At 52.5% G+C, this 20,597-nt stretch overlaps 1 protein-coding gene and 1 pseudogene across 1 annotated transcript; one reads left to right on the top strand and one right to left on the bottom strand.

Moving 5' to 3' along the window:
- Positions 1 to 999: 999 nt before the first annotated feature.
- ODF3L1 (outer dense fiber of sperm tails 3 like 1) lies at positions 1,000 to 5,103 on the bottom strand. Its single transcript, XM_004712052.2, has 4 exons — positions 4,876 to 5,103; positions 2,736 to 2,846; positions 1,923 to 2,036; positions 1,000 to 1,481 (listed from the first exon to the last, which is right to left on the bottom strand). Exons 1-4 carry the CDS (start codon positions 4,994 to 4,996, stop codon positions 1,000 to 1,002), a joined length of 828 nt encoding a protein of 275 aa, XP_004712109.1. The 5' UTR covers positions 4,997 to 5,103.
- Positions 5,104 to 16,607: 11,504 nt separating this feature from the next.
- Positions 16,608 to 16,759, top strand: LOC115867922 (annotated as a pseudogene).
- Positions 16,760 to 20,597: the final 3,838 nt, after the last annotated feature.

Below are 20,597 nucleotides of genomic sequence, written 5' to 3'. Positions count from 1 at the left end.
GTGTGTGTGTGTGTGTCCAGAATTGAGATTGTGGCTACCAAGAGTTAAGGGAGGACAAATACTACCAACCACGGAGACCCAGCCCGCCCACCCCAACCCTCCCAGAAAACGGGTTTCTGTACTCAAAGCATAGCAGGGGGAGGGAGCGCCGGGTAGGGGTGGTTGGCAGAGCCAACCTGGGAGTGTACCCGGGGAGTACCAGGGGAGTGGAGCGATGCTGCCCTCTCCTGGCTAGTCCACACCATGCCATCTCCCGACTCTGCCCCCATAGCCACCCAGGGCTGCGGTTTCCAGAGCCCACACTATGCTCCAGTCCCTGCCCACCCACCCCCCACCTCCGCCAAACTTCTCTCAGTGCCAGAAACCGGGACACATACCGATCCCAGCCAGCCCCTGACTCTCAGGACAAAGCCTTGTCCTGCGGGCAGTCTGGCCCAGCTTGACCCGCAGCCTCTGTGCATGTGTGTGCTTCCTCCAGTTCCCTATGCCCCCACCCTACACACCTTCTCCACCTATTCTCTGGCCCCTCCCCAGGGAGGTCCTCCATTCCACCCCACCTGCAACGGCCCCTCCCAACCTCCCTGCATGGACACTGACCTCTGCCAGGCCTCGGGCTCCACAGTGACCGGGCCAGAGAGTGGCCTTGGCCATCCTCCAGGTGAGGGCCACCCTGTGGGCCAGAGAGGGGTGGCCACTGGCCAAGGTCACACAGCACGTTAACAGCTGGGCAGGATTATAATGCAGTGCTTGCCCCAGCCTCCTTGGAAGACAGGTTGTTGCCACCTCCCTGCCCCCCAAATAAGACATCCTTGAGCTCAGAGACCCCTGAGATTCCTCCAGCACCCCAGCACCCCCGCCCAGACCCTGAAAGAAGCAGTCGTGAGTATTTGAAAAACAAAAAGTCTATCAGCAGAAGCACTGTCGAGTATAAAAAATAAGTTCTCTGGGGTCCGGCCGGGGAGGGGGTGCGGGCAGGGCCAACGCCACAGCGCTCTGGCCTCAGTCCAGAATGTGAATGACCAGCGGGCACAGGTGGGGCGAGTGCTTGATGCCCATGGTGAAAGCTGGGGTGCGGGGCTTGTGCAAACTGACCTGCTGGACATTGTGGGAGCCGGGGCCCGGCCGGGGGGTGTGGTCCACGGGGTAGCTGAAGCGCTGGGCCAGGCTGTAGGAGGGGCTGCGGGGCTGGAAGACGGACAGCTCAGGCCGGGTATGCTCGGCAGGCCCTGGGCCCCCAGCCACGTCCTCTTTGTAAAACCAGCTCTTGCACTCCGGAGCCAGGCTGTAGCAGGGGGCTGCTTGGGTGGTGGGGGTGTCGGGCCCTAGCAGGAGCGGCAGGTGGTACTGGTTGGGGGCCGGGTTCGGATCCGTCACTCTGTACGGGCACCGCTGGCCGAACGTGTACTGGGGAGCCCGGCGCTCCCCGGGTGGGGGCACCTTCTCTACCTTGTACCAGGAGGCAGCGGGGTTAGGGCTCAGGCCTGGAAGGGGCAGAGAAAGGGGGCTGGGGGCGGAAGCCAGGCGATGCCCCTGGGACCCAGCTTCTGGGCCATGTGGAGAGCTGATGTCTTGGTTAGCCTGGTATGGGCTTGGGGGGCCACCTCCTCCTCAGGGGAGGGGCAGCGACTCCTTTTGAGGCTATGGGCAGTGGCCGCTCAGCCTCCCTTGTTGTCATGAGTGTGAGCCACACCGCCCCTGGGCTCCAGCATCCTGACAGTGTCCCTGGGCCAACCGGCAGGTGAGCTCGTCGCAAACCAAACCCACTCAGCAGACTGGCTTCAGGACAGAGCAGGGGGAAGGGATATGGCAGGGCGGCACCAGCATCCCCTGATAGACCTGGAGGAGGTCCTGACTCTTGCCCCCTACCCGGGGCCCCCAGGGTACACGCCAGCCCCCCACCTGCCTCACCAGCCCCTTCTTACGCAGGTTAGAGATTCGCTCCTCCATGGGCACCTGCGGACAGATGCACTTTCCAAACCTGGTCGTTTGGGGATCCACAAGATAGCAAGGCCCAGGGCTGCACACATCAGTGATCCCTGCAGGGTGGTCCAGAGAGGGCCAGTAAGTCCAGAGGATGCCAGGGGGCACCTGGACTGCCTCCGGGTGAGAGCTTCCTCCCCAAGAGAGGAGCAGGGGTTCCGGGGCCTCCCCCTCTGTAAAATGGACTTTTAGCTCTCAGCTTACTAGTCTTGACAAGAACTTGTTCTCAGAGACAAGCCAAACAGCAAGCAGCTCAATCAGCTGTCCAGCCGAGCAGGGACTGGTGCCAAGGGCATCAAACAGCCAGTGTGGCTTAGTGTTAGGAAGGGGCCCGGCCCAGCCAGGGGGGGTCCCCTGCCCAGCCTCCCCTCCTCCTCATCTCCTCCTACACCCTTTCCTCTTCCTTCTTGCCTTGGCCAGCAGCCCCTGTCAGGGTTCCATGCCACCTGGGAGCGCAGAGGACCCTATAACCCAAGCCTGTGTCTGCCCAGCCTCTGTGGCAATTGAGCCCAGCAGAACCCAGAGAGCAGAGCTGAAGGTGGTGACCGCATCCCTTCCAGGTTCCCTGGGAGGTCCCCTGGGAGAGGCCCACAGGGAGGCCTTCAGGGAGGACAGGTCACTTGAACATCTCTGCAGATTTCCTTGGGGATCAGGGGGCCGCCCTAGATGTCCCGCACTTCAGTTCCCAGGCTGTGCCTCTCACCACCACCACCACCCCCCACCTCTAAGGAGAGGGTGGGTGGGCCGCCGCTCACGCTTCTCGGAGTGCCGGATGTGCAGGGTATAGGTGGGCTCCTGGAACATGGTGAAGTCATGGTCGATGTAGCCCGTGCAGGATGGTCGGCGGTACTTGGCAGGCCCGGGACCTGGGAGGGTGGACAGGACAGCCTTCAGCCCGGGACGGCCGGGTCAGAGGCAGGGGAGCACCGGGAGATCCTGGGGAGCTTTCCCCCCATGGATGTCACACTGTACAGAGACTTCTTTAGAAGAAGTCTGTTCCCAGATCAAATGCCGCGTCCCTGGGACAGGAAGTACGCGATAATAAAGGCGATGTTGTAGTCGTGCACTGCACTGAATCAGTGGGCCCCCTGCACGGCAGTCCCCAGACCTGACCGCATGCCGTCTCCATGATCAGTTATGGACTAGTTCATTGTGACCCACGGGATTGTCATTGGCTGTGTGCAGACATAGCTTGCCAGGCCTTTCTTCCTAGTCGATCCTGGCCTGGAAGCCTGAAACCTGCTCGGCACCGTAAACCAAACCAAACAGACGTGCTCACTACCTTCCAGCCTATTCCAACTCGCAGCGACCCGACAGGACAGGATCAAACTGCCCCTGCGGGGTTCTGGGGCTGTAACGCTTGATGGGAAGAAAGTCTCCTCTTTCTCCAGCAGGGCTGCTCGTGGTTTCGAACCGCTAACTTTGCAGTTAGCAGCCCCGTGGGTGACCACGACCCGCCGGGGCTCCTCTTCAGCGTCATCAAACTCTAACTCACTGCCATGGAGTTGATGCCTACACCGGGTGACCCTCTAGGTCAAGGTAGGGCTGTCCCTGTGAGTTCCGAGGCTACCTTGCAGTGAGCCGCCCAGCATCAACCATGACCCCACCAGGGCTCCTGATCCGCACACAAACCTCCACTGCCCAGTGGGGGCTGCCTTTATGGCGCCTTGGCCGGGACTCCACCCAGATCGCTGGTACTGAACGCTAGAGGGTCCCCATGGGAACAAGACCCACACCAAACCAGGACCCTGCCAGTGGGGCGAGTCCACCCCATGTGGCCCCACACAGGGTCCTTGACAGGAGCACCCTTATCTCTCTCCCTCGGGGCGGCTGGTGGGTTTGAACTGCCAGTCTTATGGTTAGCCACCCGATGCTTAGCCCCTGCCTTCCCCATAATGAAGGCAGCATTTAATGAGGGTACTGTTGCATGCTCGGCTCCCCCGAGGTTACAGAGTAGAGCGCGCTTTATGGGGACAGCCAGACTTACCTTTCAAGGTGCTGCGGGAGCCCCGGTGGCATAGGGGTCACAAGTTGGGCACAAGGTCGGCAGTTTGAAACCATCAGCTTCTTGGGAGACAGATGGGGCTTCCTGCTCCCATAAAGAGCTACCATCTCAGAAACTCACAGGGCAGTTCTACCCTGACCTATGAGTTGCTATGAGTCGGCATTGACTGGATGGATTTGAAACGCTAACCTTTTGGTTAATAGCTGCAGGCTGAACCGGTTTTGCCACCCAGTAATTTTATCATTCACTGGGAACCTGCTGTGCACTCATCTTACAGATGAGAAGACCGAAGCTCAGAGATCATCAACCTCCCCCCCACCCCCACCGCCCAATCACACAAGTTGGTAGCAGATTTAAAGCGGGACACCATTGACCGAGGGGGTAGGGGTGGGGGGGGTTCTTGATTAAAAATTTGGTCTATATGAACCAAATAGACTGTTCCCTAGCTTGTGCATTCTTTCCAAAAATCGGAACCTTTTTTAAATGCCAAAAATCGGTAAAGCGGGACATCTGGTCACCTTAGAAGTGGGAAGTCTTGGGACCGTTTAACCATGATCCTAAGTCACTTCTCAGGCAGAGCAATGATTGGTCATGAACAGCAGAGTAGGAATTCGTTTATCCACGCTGTGCTTTCAGAGTGAAATCCCAGAGAAAGAAAGACATTTACAGCTGGATTACAGGCTGCTCTGAAGTCCCGGCCTTCCCAGAGGCTGGTCTCTGCCTCCCCCACCTCCCCGAAACATCCCAGCAGCCCCTGGTGCCCATGGGCCGCAGCTAGGAGGCGTGGGTCTCCGGTCGCTTGGAAAAGAAACAGAAGGCAATTCTCGGGCAGCAGGGCTGGAGGCCCTGGGAGAGGGCCGAGGGCCCAGGTCAGGGCCGGCTGCTCTCACCAGTGGCCAAGGCCATGATGGGCTTCCTGGGCTTTTCCTCCTGCCGTGAAGCCAACGGCAACTGCTTCTTGAGAGGCCGCTGGAAGGACACGGTCTTCCGCGCCCCGTGGGGTAGCTTCATGTCGGGGGGCCAGAGAGGAGGCGACCGTGGATCCGGTGGGATTCTAACAGCGGACAGGGAGCTGGGCCTGTGTGGGTTGTACCCGGAGACCCCTGGCCAGGCCGGGGCCTCTCAGTCCACTCTCTCCCCTTCCACAGGAGGAGTGTGTCGGCGCTGCGACGGAGCAGCTGAGGCAATCTGGGGTGCAGCCAGCTGCGGGGCCCAGCAGGCCGGAGCGAGGATGATGTCACACCAGAACTCAGACTGTTTATTTCTCCCGGTTGCCATGGCACCTGGGCTGCTGCGTAGAAGTTCTACGCTGGCAACTCCGTGGTGGAGCCCTGAGGTCCAGCCAACGGCCAGCAGGCCCCTGCGAGGAAGCTAAACCACCTGAGGGCCCCCAGGGCCGGAGACAGGAAGGGGAGGGGAGTGACAGATACCACACCCACCCCAGACAGATGGCCCTCCACTGCTGACCAGAGCCAGCTCATCACCCGGTGTGGGTGCTCTGGTGTGGGTGCTCTCGGTGGGGGAAAGGGGTAAAAAGGTGGGTGGGTCGTGGGGGAAGGGTTCTTGAAGCCTACACAGTCTTCTTTGGGGGAGTCTCTAGCCCCCAGTCTCACCCATCTAGCCCTGAGCCACGCTCTGAACAAGCGGCCTCTTCTCTCTCAGTCTGGTTTTCCTTGGGAAAGGAAGAACCAACTATTTCACACTAAGGTGTGACTGCCTAACTTAAAGAATGTTTGCCTCTCATGCATGAGGGGGACTGCGGGTGGAGACCCAAAGGCCCTCTGTAGGCAACTGGACATCCCCTTATGAAAGCGTCGCAGGGAGGAGTTGAGCCGGTCAAGGTGCAGTATACCACCAATGAAACATACAACTTTCCTCTAGTTCTTTAATGCTTCTCCTCCTCCCTCCCCCCCCCCACTATCATGACTCCAATTCTACCTTAAAAATACAGCTTGACCAGAGGATGTACACGGGTACAGATAAGAGCTGTAAACACAGGGAATCCAGGACAGATAAACCCCTCAGGACCAATATTGAGAGTAGCCATACCAGGAGGGGAAAGGGAAGGTGGGGGGAGAATGGGGGAATCAATAATAAGGATCTTCATATAACCTCCTCTAAGGGGGATGGACAGCAGAAAAGAGGGTAAAGGGAGACACCGGTCAGTGTAAGACATGAAAAAATAATAATTTATAAATTATCAAGGTTCATGAGGGAGGGAGGGGGGGAAATGAGGATTTGGTACCAAGGACTCAGGTGGAATGAAAATGTTTTGAAAATGATGATGGCAACAAATGTACACATGTGCTTGACACCGTGGACAGATGTATGGATTGTGATAAGAGCTGTGCGAGCCCCCAATAAAATGATCAAGAAAAAGAAGAACGCTTGCCTTCTGCCTCCACTCCAGGCAGGGAAGGAGAGAAGCGGTGGGGGTGGTCCTGCGATCCCAAGAGGTCACTCTCTGCCCCATGGATGCATGAGCCCCAGGGCTGAGGGCAGGGAGACCCCCTTCACCCCTTCTCCAGGGGGCTTTGGGGCCTTGGCACCTGCTTACCCCCCCACCAGTTCATAACGTAGATGGAGGATCTCCTTCTCTGGAAGCAGATGGCCGCTGACTTTAGCAGGGACGGTCCAGGAAGGAGCCAGGACTTGCCCTGCGTCCCATGACCCAGTGTCAGAGGTGGAACTGAGGCACAGCCGCCTTCTCAGCCTCTGCCCTGCAGCAAGCCCCCTGCCCCACACCACCCCCATTCCTTACCCCCCATGCCCACCCCAACTCTGGATTTATTCCCACCACAGCATCTAGAGGGCCAGGAAGCAGTCAGTGTGGGGCAGGGGGTCCCCCCAGAAGTCTTTCTGGGGACTAGATACCCAGGAACCGAGGGCAGCCCCCCACAGAGGTGGCAGCCCCTACCCGTGCCCCACCCAACCTTAAGGCAGATGAGCCTCTGAGTCTGGGGAGGGTCACGGGAAGTGATGAGTCCCTGGTGGCCCCCCGGTGCTGAGACAGACCAGGAGTGGGATGGGGAGCCACCCCTGGTCACTAGACTATCCAAATGTCTCATCCCAGGAAGCTCCTGGCCCTTCCCCATACCTCCGCATTAGGCTGCAAGCATCACTCCCTTCCAGCTTCCAAGGTGAGATCTGGCTCAGCCCTGAGGATGGCGCTGTCCCTCAGAGCCAGGTGAAGTGGGTCACCGGCCGTGGCCCCTCCCCTTCAAAGCACCAGTTATCTGAGTCCCACCCTGCTGTGTGTGCGCTCTGGGAGAAGAAGAGATCCCCCAAGGGAGCTGCCTAGGCTTCACCTGTCCCTAGCCTGAAACCCTGGGGACCCTGGCTCATGCTGTCCTCCCCCAATTACCCTGGGGATTGAGCCTCTCCAGGGACTTCTCTCTGTCCCGCCCCCCTTCCAGAAACCACCTGTCCAGTGGTGAATTCTCATCTTGCATGCAGAGACCCCTGCTCGACTCCCAGCCAGTGCCCGATGTGTGGCCAACAGCGGTCAGCGGAGGCTTGTATGTTGCTCTTTTGGTGAGCGGATTTCAGCTGAGCTGCCAGTCTAAGACGGGCTGGGAAGAAGAGGCTGCTTCTGAGAACCAGCCGATGACTTGGGACCAGAAAAGTGCAATCCCTTGTGCATGAGGTCGCTGGGAGCGGCCTCAGACGCGGTTAACACAACCCCCTCTCAGCACACCCTGGGCTTCTCCTCTGCCTCCCACTGCACTAGACACCCGCCTCCCTGGGGATCACCGCTTCCTGTTCCTTCCCTCTCTGGCTCGCTCACCAAGGTCCTCATCTCCTCCCACTCAGCCCTCCTGCCTTCCGCCCCTTCTGGTCCAGCTTCCTTCCTGACAAATCCCAGCCCTGCATCATCGTCCCGCTCGGCTCTGTCTGCAGGGTCAAACCCATGGCTGAGACCCCCTGGACTTGCTCCTCACCCCCACCACCACCCCCACCACCCAATCAGCTCAGCGGCCACCTTTCCATGTCTCAGAACATTTCAAACACGACTTAGCCCCCTTCGGTACATGGCTGCCTCCTCTGCAGAGGCTCAGCATAATGGGGTCTGACTCAGGCCCTCCCTGACAGAGCCACTTAGATCCACCCGCTTCTGCTTCCCAGCAGGGGCTCGGGAGGACCCCCAAGACCTCCCCCATCACCTTCGCATCTCCGCTGTCATCTCCCCATGTCTTCCTCTCTTCCCCGGGGCTGCAGGCTAACGCTTCTCCCAAGGGGCTTTCTTTCCCTCCTTGTCTCTATCCCTCCCCATCCCTTTACGCTTCAACTCCATCACAGCCCCTAAACTAGTCTCGGTCAGATCTCCCAAGACCCCCCTGCAGCCAATGGACACAGCTCGTCCTCCTCGGGGTTGGCATCTTGGCTGCACAGGGCCAGAGCGATGACCACACCCTCCCTCGTTAAAGAAAACAAAACCCGGCTGTGAATTGAGCGGCGGTCCACAGCGCAGGTCTCCAGGTTTATATTCGAAGGCTCATGCACATGCGGCTCCATCTCATTCATGACGATCCCGCCTCTTCCTCTCCTTTCCTGCCTCCATCCCTCTTTCTTTCCCACCCTTTCTGAACTTGGTCCTGGGGCCAGTGCTGCCACCTCGCTCCCAAAATGATTCCAATGTGTGTGCAGCTCGCTGGTTTACCCTTCTATGGATGACGTTCTGCCCCGTTGCCTTTTTCAATGTATTATCTGCTTCTCAAGCAGATTAGCTTTCATCTCATGCATTCTATTTGCTGTGTTGGTGGGTTTCTGATATTTTATTTATGTTGTCAGTTTGTTCTCGCAGTCTTTTCCTGAATTCTCCTGAAGCTTTCTTTGGTTTCAGCTTTTGATCTTTCTCACAGTGGCAGTCACATAATTTGGTGTCAACTTGCGAAGGGGGTGGAGTCTAGCCCGTCAATCCGGTCACAGCTTGATGACTTCATTTTGTGGGTACCACAGAGATAACTAGCTCACTGGAGGCCAGATACACACAGACTCTCTGCTTCGCCTAACGGCTAACAAGACACATGGAGACCCCTGATGGAACCGGAGCCCTGGAGCTGGAGGAGCCACGTGAAGATCCCTGCCGGTGCTAAGACGCTTCCACCACCACTGGGTCCACAAGACTTTCCATCTACTGGCCTGTGATCTTCCTGCATTCGGCATCATTGCATGTGTTGTGTGAGTCTGAAGAGGAAATTATAGACTGGTATTGGACATGTGGGCTAATATCGGACGAATGGATTTGATCTGGACTGGGCTGGGATGTTTTCTCAATGTACAATGACTCATTGATATAAAGGTCTCTCTTACACACTGGCTTTGTGTCTTGGGTCCTCCAAGACTAACAGACTCACCCTCTGTTAACAGGAACCGAAGATCCTTCTTTTGAATTCCTTTCCCAGTAGTTCCTCAGAAAGCTACCTGGGCTCTGTGTCGTGGGGCCACTTGTTTAAGCCACTATCTTATGTCTTCATGTGAATTGAAATTTTTGATTGTCTCTGAGACATTGTGATTGTAAATATTTATATTTAATTGAGGATTGTATGTTGGTGTGTTCTGATAGTGAGTGTGAATGCAGTTGTCTCTTCACCATACATGCAGCGCAATTGAGTTTGCATTTAGCCGTATTAGTTGCTGTCTATCGATGATCAAGTGGTATAGGAGTGAGCAGGGGCCCTCATCCAGCAGGCTGGGCTGCAAGAGGTACGAATGTGGCTGGGCAGTGTGGGTATAGTTGTTGTCTCAAGGGAGGGGGGCGGAGGAGAGAAAAGGTCCCTGGGGCAGGGAAAACAATAGCAAACAAATAAAATAATAAGGAAAAAAATAAATAGAAAAAAAAGAAAAATATATAAATAGGGGAGAGAAGGCCAAAAAAGGAAAACAGAGAAATAAAAGCTAAAAAAAAAAGAGAGAGAGAGAGAGAAGGGAAAGAAAAGGAAGGTGGTAAAGAAAAAGGCAGAAACTGTTGGAGACAGAGCACCTACACCGGCTGGCATCCTCTGCCAAGGAGCTCACGGGACTGGACGGGAGCAGAGGAAAGCAGGGGAACGTCTGGCCCCAGAGCTCCTGCTGGCTGAGGGGTTGTCTAGGTGGAGGGCACCCGATCCAGAAGTGGTCCGTGCCTGCTCGGATGGTGGCTGAGGCCAGGATATTTATTCCCGAAGGAACTCTTTTGGGCCCAGAGGGCAGCTTGTTGTGGAAGGAGTTCTTGCCGACCCTCGGGTGGCCAGATACCCAGCACTTGTTGTTCTACTGGTCTGAGGAGGCAGGGTTCATGTGCTACTTATAAAGAGGAGGCTGGGGCACCAGGAGCCTGATCCACCAGCACGTGCCTCAACCTCTGGCACAGCAGGGACGGTGCATGGTGAGTGTCACCCGTGCACACACGTGTGGGCGAGGGTGGGGGCTTCTAGTCACCAAGAGCGTGTGATAGACCCCACCTCCTCATCACCAGCCACAGGTGTGCCATACCTGTGTCCCTTGAACGCTGCTTGTAAAAGTTCAAGATGGCCGTGCTGCCCCTGTCCAACGGACACGTCATCTGTCTGTCTCCTCTCTCACAGCTTTTGTTCAGCTTGTCGTCAGCAAGCAATCCACCTCTGGACCCTGTCCTCGGAAGCCCCAGGCTCCAGGACGATCATCTACTTCTGTCTCATTGGGTGTCCGTCCCATGGCTCTGTTGTGGAGGGCAGTCCAGCTGCCTCGTCCACCATCTTGCTGAAAGCCTCTTCTCCCTCTGTGTTAAAGCAGCCTCTTTCTTGGGTCAAGAGCATCTCCTGGTTGTCCATCCACCTCTCTGACTGCTCCATCTCAGGCATTCTCCCTGGCTCTTCTCCCTCGGCCCGACCTTTAAATGTTGGTGTGTGCATGCTCCCTCGTGGGAGCATGGAAAAACAGTAGCTTTACAGTAGAGAAGGCTGGCAGACACGACATCAGCCAAATGCCACGCGTTCACGATGAAGGGGAAACCCTGATGGGCAGCACGGAGGGCACAGCAATTCCTTCTGGGCTGCTCTGACCAAAAACGTAGGGGGGCATTAGCTCGGTGCCACCAGTCGATGCCGCCTCACAGCGACCCTATGGGACAGGGTAGAACTGCCCCTGTTGAGTGTCTAAGACAGTAACTTCACAGGAGTAGAAAGTCCGTCTATCTCCCAGTCTTTCTCCCACGGAGAGGCTGGTGGTTTCCAACTACTGACCTTGCAGATTGCAACCCAGGGCGTAACCACGACGCCACTGGGCTCCAGGGGCAGGGCAGTAGATACCCTGAATCACATGATGAGAAAACAGCAGGCTAATCCAAATCAAGGTTCCTTCCACAAAATAACGACCCCAGAATGTCGACGATCGTGAATGACAGGAGCACTGGAGAACTTGGCCAGACGCAAAGCTGCCGCAGAGGTTTGCCTCAGTGAAACACAGAGCCTCGCTCTTCTTTGGCTGTAGAAGATATTATGGGGAAATTGGCAAGACTTTAAAAGCATCTGCAGCTTAGTTCAAAGTATTGACCAATGTTAATTTCCTGGTGGGTTAATAATCGAGCTCTGATTATGAAAGAGAAGAGCCCTGTTCTTGGGAAATACACACTTAGGAAACACACATTGAAATCGTTGGGAATGAAAGAGACTAACCCTTCAACTTACTCTCGAGAGATTCAGGAATAAAAAGATCTGTGCGCGTATGGATACAGGCATGCCTCGTTTTGCCGCGCTTCGCAGATGGTGCCCCACACCGAGCAAGTCTGCCAGCACCCGTTTCTGATGGCGTGCACGCAGGTTGTGTCCGGGTCCTATTCTGAGCCTTCTCAGAATACGTCAAAGTTTTTCATTGCACCCTTAATAGACGACCACGGGAAGGGACATCAAAAAAGTTCATGGAGATTAAAAAAAGTTCAAAGAAGGTTTGTTTTCACTCTTTATTGTAAACTGGGTGAAGATTCGCGGGGCATCTGTTTTCTACTGGACAATTCATACACATTTTGGGTTGTGTCACTGATTGCCAGACCGTAATGTAACATCGTGTGTCCCACATGCTCCCTGCATTTCTGTTCCCATGCCTCTGCCATTCCTAACCCATCTGGGCTCCGTCTTTGGGTGAGAACTGAGCTTTTGATTCCCAAATGGTTGACTGCCCTGCAGTGGTATGTACCGCCTGGGCTCACTGTTTCCCTGCGGCTGTCTGTCGTGTGGCTGATAACGGAGTGAGCTGTGGGAGTGAGTTCATCTCTCCAGTGACTATGGGGATTCTACCACCCTCTCATCCAACCAAGCCTAGGCTTTTGTTGCTGCTTTGTGTTGCATGTGTTTTTAGTTTTGTAATGCATTTTTCTCCCCCTCGATCCAGGATTTTCCAAAGCGATCCTTATCAGAGGTGCTGGTGGTGGTAGCCGGGCACCATCTAGTTCTTCTGGTTGTGGAGACCCGTGCCCACGAGTCTATTGAACTCACTGTTTCAATGCATCTTCCGTTTTCTTCGCTCTTCTTGTCTCTGGACAGGGAAAGACCAATATTGGCGCCGTGGATGACCACTTGCAAGCCTTTCAGGCCAGATCCCTACTCACCCAGGCAGGATGCAGAGCACTGTCTCTGTGGACTATGTAATGCCGTTGGATGTTTTTGTCCCCTAAGACTGTGGTCCTGACGCCCAGGGCCAGCAACCCATTCCCTCAAGAGATTTGGTTATGTCTAAGAAATTCTTATAATTGTTCTCCCTCTATATTGAAAATTCATTGCATTTTCTTTTCATCTCACTGGTTTCAGCGAATTTTTTTAAGCTCCACCATGTCATGGAAACAACTTTTTCTTTTCACCAGGTCATGAGGTATTTAATAAATTCATCATTATTCTTTAACAATGCATAGGATTCCATTGTATGTATATACCAAAGTTTATTTATCCATTCTCCTACCAATTGCCATTTACGTTGTTTCCATCTACTTTCTACTGTGAATAGTGCCATGCTAAACATGGGTGTGGATATATGTTTTTTGCTGTGTTCTTTATTTATGTAGGGCAATACCAAGTAGTGTGATTGCTAAGTAAACATAACGGTCATACGCACTGGGAAAAATAATAATAACAATTTGCGTGGCTCGTTTTATTGCCATATTTACTTTACTACGGAGACCTGGAACGGAACTCACGATATTCCTGAGGTGTGCCTGTTTGTACATGAAGAGAAAATCATTTTAAAAGGTAGTAAGATATTCACCTTTGGGCATTCTGAGATGGACTGACACCCGGCTGCAGCCGTGGGCTGAAGCATAACAGCGATTGCGAGGACGAGGCAAGACCGGGCAGTGTACACAGGGTCGCTATGAGTCAGAAGCAACTGGACACGACCTAACGGCAACACCTGGAACAGTCTTGCCACTTTTCTGTGCATCTGAAACTAGGTCAAAGTTAAAAGTATGTTGATGTCTTCAAGCCCATTTCTGGGACTTCCCCTCGTCTCACATCCTCCTCCTCTTCCTCCTCTCCCCTGGGAAGACTCATCTCCTCTTCTTGCTTCAATTCCATTATCTAGATGCTGACCAGGAGAGGAGCCCTGGTGGTGTCCTGGTTACACATTGGGCTGCTATCTGCAAGGTCAGCAGTTTGAAACCACCAGCCTCTCTGGGGGAAGGAGACTTTCTACTCCCATAAAGTATTACCGCCTCAGAAACTCTTGGGGGCAGTTCTGCTCTGTCCGATAGGGTCGCCATGGGTGGGAACCTGCTCAATGGCAGTGAGTGTTGAGTTTGTAGACTGACAGCTTCCAAATAGGCATCCTCTGGCCTCGAACTCCTTAGGTGCTTTCCACCCACGTAGCCAGCATCCTGAACAAGGTCACCTGGGTTTCTCATCCGCATCTCAAAAGCAACCACGTCCGAAGCCTTTCTTGTGAGATGCACCTCCCCAGTCTGTCTCAATGAATTATATCATCATTCAAGTAGATCAGCCAGAAGCCTATCATGTCCTAGACCCCTCCCACATCCTTTGGACTGCCAGCCAATCAAGTTGGGTTCCTGTCTAGTAGTCACTTGTGTCTAAGACAATCTCCAGGCTAGTGTCTGGCACCTGCTTGTCTTAGCCTCCCCGAGTGGCTATCACAGAAGCACCACACACGGTGGCTTTCACGGACAGACATTTATTCTCTCACAATTTAGGTAGCTAGAAGTCCAAAGTTGGGGGGACTTTACACTGTGGGGGGGCAGGCCTGCCTCGACTTCTCTAGGGCACCTTGGCATCGCCACATGGCATCGATCGTCGCCCTCTGTACTAGCTTCTGGGCCGGGACGGCTCTCTCTATGTCTTGACCCAAGAGACAGGCTTTCTCTTCCCTTTGGCTTTGGCCTGTCCCTCAAAGCGAGATGGGCCACCAGCAGCCCCACGGAAGTCACCTTCGAAAGTCTCTTTCAACATGCACTCAAGCCAGCGTGAAATGTGCCACCTGTGAGTGATCGGCAAACAGATCCGTTGCCAGGGAGTCTGAGCCAGAGAGATTCTACGGGACAAAGGAGAATTGCCCCCCTGGGGTTCCAAGGCCATCCATTTCTACAGCAGTAGCCTGGCACAGCCTTCTCCCACCGAGCGCGGGTGGGACCAAGCCACAGCAAGCACTTAACCACGGCTCCACCAGGCTTCCCTTAGGACCGACTTGGGGATGTTGGCTTCGTCAAATTAGATGAAGTGATCGTCCTTGAATGGATTACCCAGCAAAAGGAACAATGCAAACTCTTTGGGCCTAAAATCATCTTCAATTATGACTATTTTACTGTGAACCGAATCATTAAAGAAAAGAGCAGATTGGTTTCAGACACACCCAACACAGATCTGGTCTCGTTAACAGAACAAAGAAAACCCTATTCCCAAGCGAGATTCCTTGCACAGATATTTTGAGGGAGCACAATTCAATCCGTACCAATGCTTCAGGAATTCTTGTTGAATAAGAGGGTTAGCAAACCCATTGATGGTTCAACACCCCACCCCCAGGGTAGCAGAATCCCACTCGCTGAGTCCCAGGCACATGCCCGCCTGGCTTACTGAGCTGTCATTTGTGCTTGTGTAGGTGTGTATCAAGGAGCCATGCTAGCATAGCAGTTACACATTAGGTTGCATCCTACCAGGCCAACAGTTCAAAGCCAGCAGCCGCTCCACAGGGAAAAGATGAGGCTTTCTGCTCCCATCAAGAGTCACAGTATCAGAAACACGGGCGCCGGTATACTCTATCCTACAAGGTCACCAGGAGTCAAAATAGACTCAGGACAGTGGGGCTCTTTGGAGGTGCGTGTCAGTTATACATGGCTGCATGACAGATGAGTCTCAACACTTAACATGCATTATCTCACACGGTTTCTGGGGCCCAGGAGTTTGGAAGGGGCTATCAGTACAGACGACGATCATTCGAAGGTCTGGCTGAATTGATGCTGACGGTTGACAGGAGGCCTCCGTTTCTCCTCACGTAGCTCCTCCCTACGCTGCTTCACCGGCCTCACGCCGCGGTGGCTGGCTCCACCGAAAGAAGACGTCTGGGAGAGAGCAACACAGAAGCCATGATGGCTCTACCGCTCTTGAATCATGAGTCGCCCTCCATCCGTTCTGCAATCCCTACCAGCCCGACACCGGCGAGCCCTATGCACTGTGGGAGATTACAAAGGAGCCTGGATGCCAGGCAAGGCGTGTTTAGGGCCATCCTGGGAGTTGGCTACCAGTGGGTTTTTCACTATGCAAGGGCATCCAGCCAATGGAGTCAGTGGTGGCTAAAATGCCACCTGCCCTGTTTAGTATAGAACAGCATCCACAAAAAGACCCTTGACGGGCCAGTGGGAGCCCTCCCATCTTGGCTTCAACCTGTGTCTTGGTTGTCCGTCTTGCCACTCTTCCAAGGGTCTTATAGAGAACTGGGCCTTGGCATAAACAAGTGCCATCATCGTAACCACCAGCCACCGTCCAGGGCAGTTTCCAAAGTCCCAACACTTCTCTGAGAGGCCATCATTCAGACACAGTAGCGGCTCTCAACTTTAAAGATGAGGGAAGATGTGCACAAGGATGTAGTGACTTGCCAGAAGCAAATCAATGAATGGAACCGGCTTAAAAGGCCAGAATAAGCCCACACAAATACAGGTAAGTGATCTTTGACAAAGGGACAGGCAATTCGATAGGGAAAGGGTAATCTTTTCCACAGATGGTGCTAGAGCACAAACAAACAAAAACCGAGTCCAGACACTAACCTTATGCCTTTTCTCAAAATCATCTCAAAGTGGGTTCTATACCTAAGTGCACATCACAAAGCTACCAAAATCCCAGAAGGTGCTGCAGGAGGAAATCCAGGTGGCCTTGGATGTAGCAATGAGTTTTCAGACACAATACCAAAAGTACAAAACTTAAAGGACCAATTAATAAGTCGGACTTCATTAAAATGTAAGACTTCGGCTTAGAGAGACACCATTCAGAACAAGAAAAAGCAAGCCGCGGACCAGCAGAAAACATCTATCTGGGAAAGGCTGCTTCCAAAAATACACACAGAACTCTTAAAACCCAACAGTAAGAAGCAAAAAAATATCCAATTACAAAACAAGCAAAAATCTGAACCAAAAATGAGATACAGATGAAAACGCTCATGAAATAAGTTCAACAATGTACTTACCTGGCAGGGGAGACACCATGATCAGGAAGGTGGTTTTCCCAGGGCAAGGCTCACCCATCGCTGACCCCTGCGATTTCCCCAAATGCGGGGAAACTCGACTGCATAATTTGTGGTAGTGAGGGACTGCATTCACTCTCTCCCCTTAAAGGAAAAAAAAGGAAAAAAAAAACAAGTTCAACAACATTGTGCAAATGAAAACAACAAGGAGATACCACTACATACCAACTGTCCCTGCACCCCCTCACACACCAACTGTCCCTGCACCCCATCAAGCAACCCCAAAAGACAGAGCAGAACCACCTCTTAGACTTTCTGAGCTGTCACTTTTATAGGATCGGATGGTCAGGTCTTGTCTCCACAGACAAGTGCCTGCACCACCTGGGCTCCTTCCACACGCCCATTGGAATAGCTATGACCTGACATACTGACACCATCAGATGCCGGTGAGGCTATGGAGCAATAGCAACTCGCATTTATTGCGGATGGCAATTCAAAAGGGAACCGCCACGTTGGGAGACAGTTTGATTGTACCCTTCAAAACCAATCCTTGTCATATGGTGAGCAGTTGTTCTCCCAGGCATTTACCCGAATGAGTTGAAAACTTAGGTCCGTACGAAAACTAGCACATGCACTTCTTTTTTGGGCACTCTGCGTAGAAGCGTTCAAAAAGGTCCAGCATCGGACCTGCCGGCTATGGCTGTCGTACAATAGAGCCTCTAACAAAACGAGGCTGTCCCAAACCTCTGGTAATAGAATTGTCCACCTTCGTTGCAAGAAAGTTGGTAAAGCCTCAAAACCTGCATGTGGCATGTGCCCAGGCCAACTTTGAGAGGTCCATGGTGTGGGCCCTAAAGTTCTCATGAGGTTGTCCACAACAACAACAACAACAACAACAACAAAAAGCCCACATCAGCAGGGGCACTGGTGGCTCCACATGTGCTAAATGTGTCCACCCTGGGATCGAGTGCTTTCCTTACTGAGGAGCAAAAAGTCATTGTGGAAGTGTTGAAGGCAAAATCCCAGAGTCAGAAAGCTCCATAAATACAGACAAAGCTTTTTTGAATAATAAATCAAATGGAAAAAGAATAGCCCATGAATGTTTACAATTATTTTATTGGTAATTGCCAAATTTTTAAAGCCATCAAGATGCCCCTTCCTCCGTAGGTAAAGGGATCCGTAAAGGGTGTTACTGCCAGCCAGCAGACTGTTCATCGGTGGCAACACATAAATGCCAGGGAGTGTCATCCTCAACATGGTGCCGTCGGCAGGAGCAAGACCCGTTTCTCTAATAAAACGTCACAAAATGAGCCCCGAAAATGTCAGAACCAACTTTGTCGGAAAAAAAGAGTCAAAGGTTTAGAACACAGATTCCTGAACTTATTTGGCCTACTGCCCCCTGTGCAGAAGAAATATTACTCAGCACCCCCCAGGCAACAAAACACTTTTGTGCTCTAGCCCACCATCCAGGATAAAGCGTAGGTATCTGCTTTTACAGCCCCTCCCCCTACCGCCTGGGGATCGCTCCATACACCAAGGGGGGAAGTGTTGTCCATTTTAGAAAGCACCAGTTTAGAGCCACCGAGTGTGAATGAAGGAAAAGACAGCCTCGCAATGGCAGGAAGGCTTGGCGGAAGGTTTGCCTTCTCCGACCCCACCCCATTCTCAGCTCAGTAGTCGTGACAATGGCAGCTTGTGTTTCTAATCTAAGATTGATCCCCTAAATCTGGAGGAAACAAGGTTGATCATCACATACCACATTAATAGAATGAACCAAGATATCCGCGCGATCACCTCAAACAATGTAGAAGAGTTATCCAATACCCTTTCATGATTAAAAACATCCAGAAAACTAGGGGTAGAAGAAAATTTCCGCAACGTGATCAAGAACTAGTGGAAAACCCACAGCTAGCATCGTCATGGATGATGAAAGACTGAAAAGTCTCCACCTCGGATCAGAAATAAGACAAGGGGTCTGTGTTCACCCCCAGTATTCAACATTATAGTGAGAGTTCTCGCCAGAGTGACGCGGTAAAAATAAATGCAAGACGTCCCAATCAGAAAGAAATCAACCCATCTCATGCAGGCAGTACAGACAAAGTGTTCCTTAGAAGCAAGGATGGGAGACTCTGCCTCACGTACTTCGGACACGTTATCAGGAGAGCCCAGTCCCATCATGAGCAGCAAACAGAGAGTAAGGGGAGAAGAAGAAGACCCTTGGTGGGATTCATTGGCGCAAGTACAACACTGGGCCCAACAACAACGGGGACAGTGGACCAAGACCCGCGGTGTTTCATGCTCTTGTGCAGAGATTGCAGTGAGTCAGCACTACCGACATTAGTAACTCCACAGCAAAAAGATACCCCAAGTTGAGTTGAGTTTAAATCATTTTATAGGGGGCTTTTACAGGCTCACAACCCTTCCATCCATCCATCGTGTCAAGCACATTTGTGCATGTGCTGCCATCATCCTTTTCAAAACATGTGCTCTCTACTTGAGCCCTTGGTATTAGCTCCTCTTTTTCTCCTCCTCCCTCCCCCACCCTAATGGACCCTTGATCATTTGTAAATTATTATGTTTTTCATGTCATACACTGACCGCTGTCTCCCTTCACTCACTTTTCTGTTGTCTGTCCCCTGGGAGGGGGTTATATATAGATCATTGTGATCGGTTCCGCCTTTCTTTCCCCATCTTTCCCTCCCCCTCCTGCTATCGCTACTCTCATTATTGGTCCTGAGGGGGTTATCTGTCCTGGATTCCCTGTGTTTCCAGCGCTTATCCGTACCTGTGTACATGCTCTGGTCTAGCTAGATTTGTATGGTAAAATTGGGATCATGATAGTGGGGGGGGAGCATTAAAGAACTAGAGGAAAGTTGTTTGTGTCATTGGTGCTATACTACACCATGACTGGCTCATCTCCTCCCCAGGATCCTTCTGTAAGGGGTGTCCAGTTACCTACAGATGGGCTTTGGGTCTCCCACTCACTCACAACGACATGATCTTTTGTTCTCTGATGCCTGATACCTGATCCTCAAGAGCAAGTTTTAGAGTCTCTTCTGACTTCCACTTGGGTTTTTCTCGCCTTTTGAATGGCCGTGTGCTTCCGTCATGTGTCACAGTCTCGATGCTATCCCGCAGCTCCTCAGGTCTCCGTCACTAGTGTTCCATGCGTCAGACCTGTTCTTGGTTGTTCTGGTGGATTAGTCTCAAGCTTTTATGTTCATTCTTGTGAAATTCCTTTATAGTTTTCTTCAGTTTCAACTTGAACTTGCATATGGAAAACTAATGGTTTTTCCGCAGTCTGTTCCTGACTTCATTTTGGCTGCTGATATCGACCTCCTCGATGATCTCTTCCCACAGATGTAGCCAAGTTGATTCGTCCGTGTTCCATCTGGCAAGGTGCACCTGCATTACTGCTGCAGTTGCTGTTGAAAAGGGGTGTTTGCAAAGGCCCCTTGTCAATCTTCTGGCCCACAGAAGTTTAAGGCACTAAATGTGTGACAGTAGAAATTAGAAACCAATAAAACTCACCATGCCGAGACTTTGTGGATGGTTTCCATCCTTCTGTTCTCTCGAGGAGGTAACGGAATCAGAGAACACAATTCAGTTTCCCTCGGACACACAGCATTCATGCCTTTCTTCTCTACCCTGAGTGGTCAAGATTATGAATGATTTCTGACAGTATCACTCGTGCCAATTTCTAGCAGAACAGTCTAAGGCTTGTATTCAAGTTCTAACGGCCTCTTCTCTAGTTGATGTATCTTGGGTGACACGTTAATCCCCAAAGCTCCGAATACTTTTGTCTAAAACAAGTTTTCCTTTTATTGCCTTAGGGATTGAAATATTTCCAAAATTGCCTTGGGGATTAAAATGGGTAATAACTAGAAAAAATTGTCATATGCAGGCCACTGTGTAAGATGAGGTGGTATTATAAAAACGCTACTACCTCTGGAGAAAAAGGAATGAATGTGGTTTTGACAGTACC

This window comes from Echinops telfairi, unplaced genomic scaffold (genome assembly GCF_000313985.2).
Source record: "Echinops telfairi isolate 266 unplaced genomic scaffold, ASM31398v2 ScPeMD7_7475;HRSCAF=8513, whole genome shotgun sequence".
NCBI lineage: Eukaryota > Metazoa > Chordata > Mammalia > Afrosoricida > Tenrecidae > Echinops > Echinops telfairi.
The sequence above is the reverse complement of the archived record's forward strand: the minus strand, read 5'-3'. Positions and strand labels throughout refer to the sequence as shown.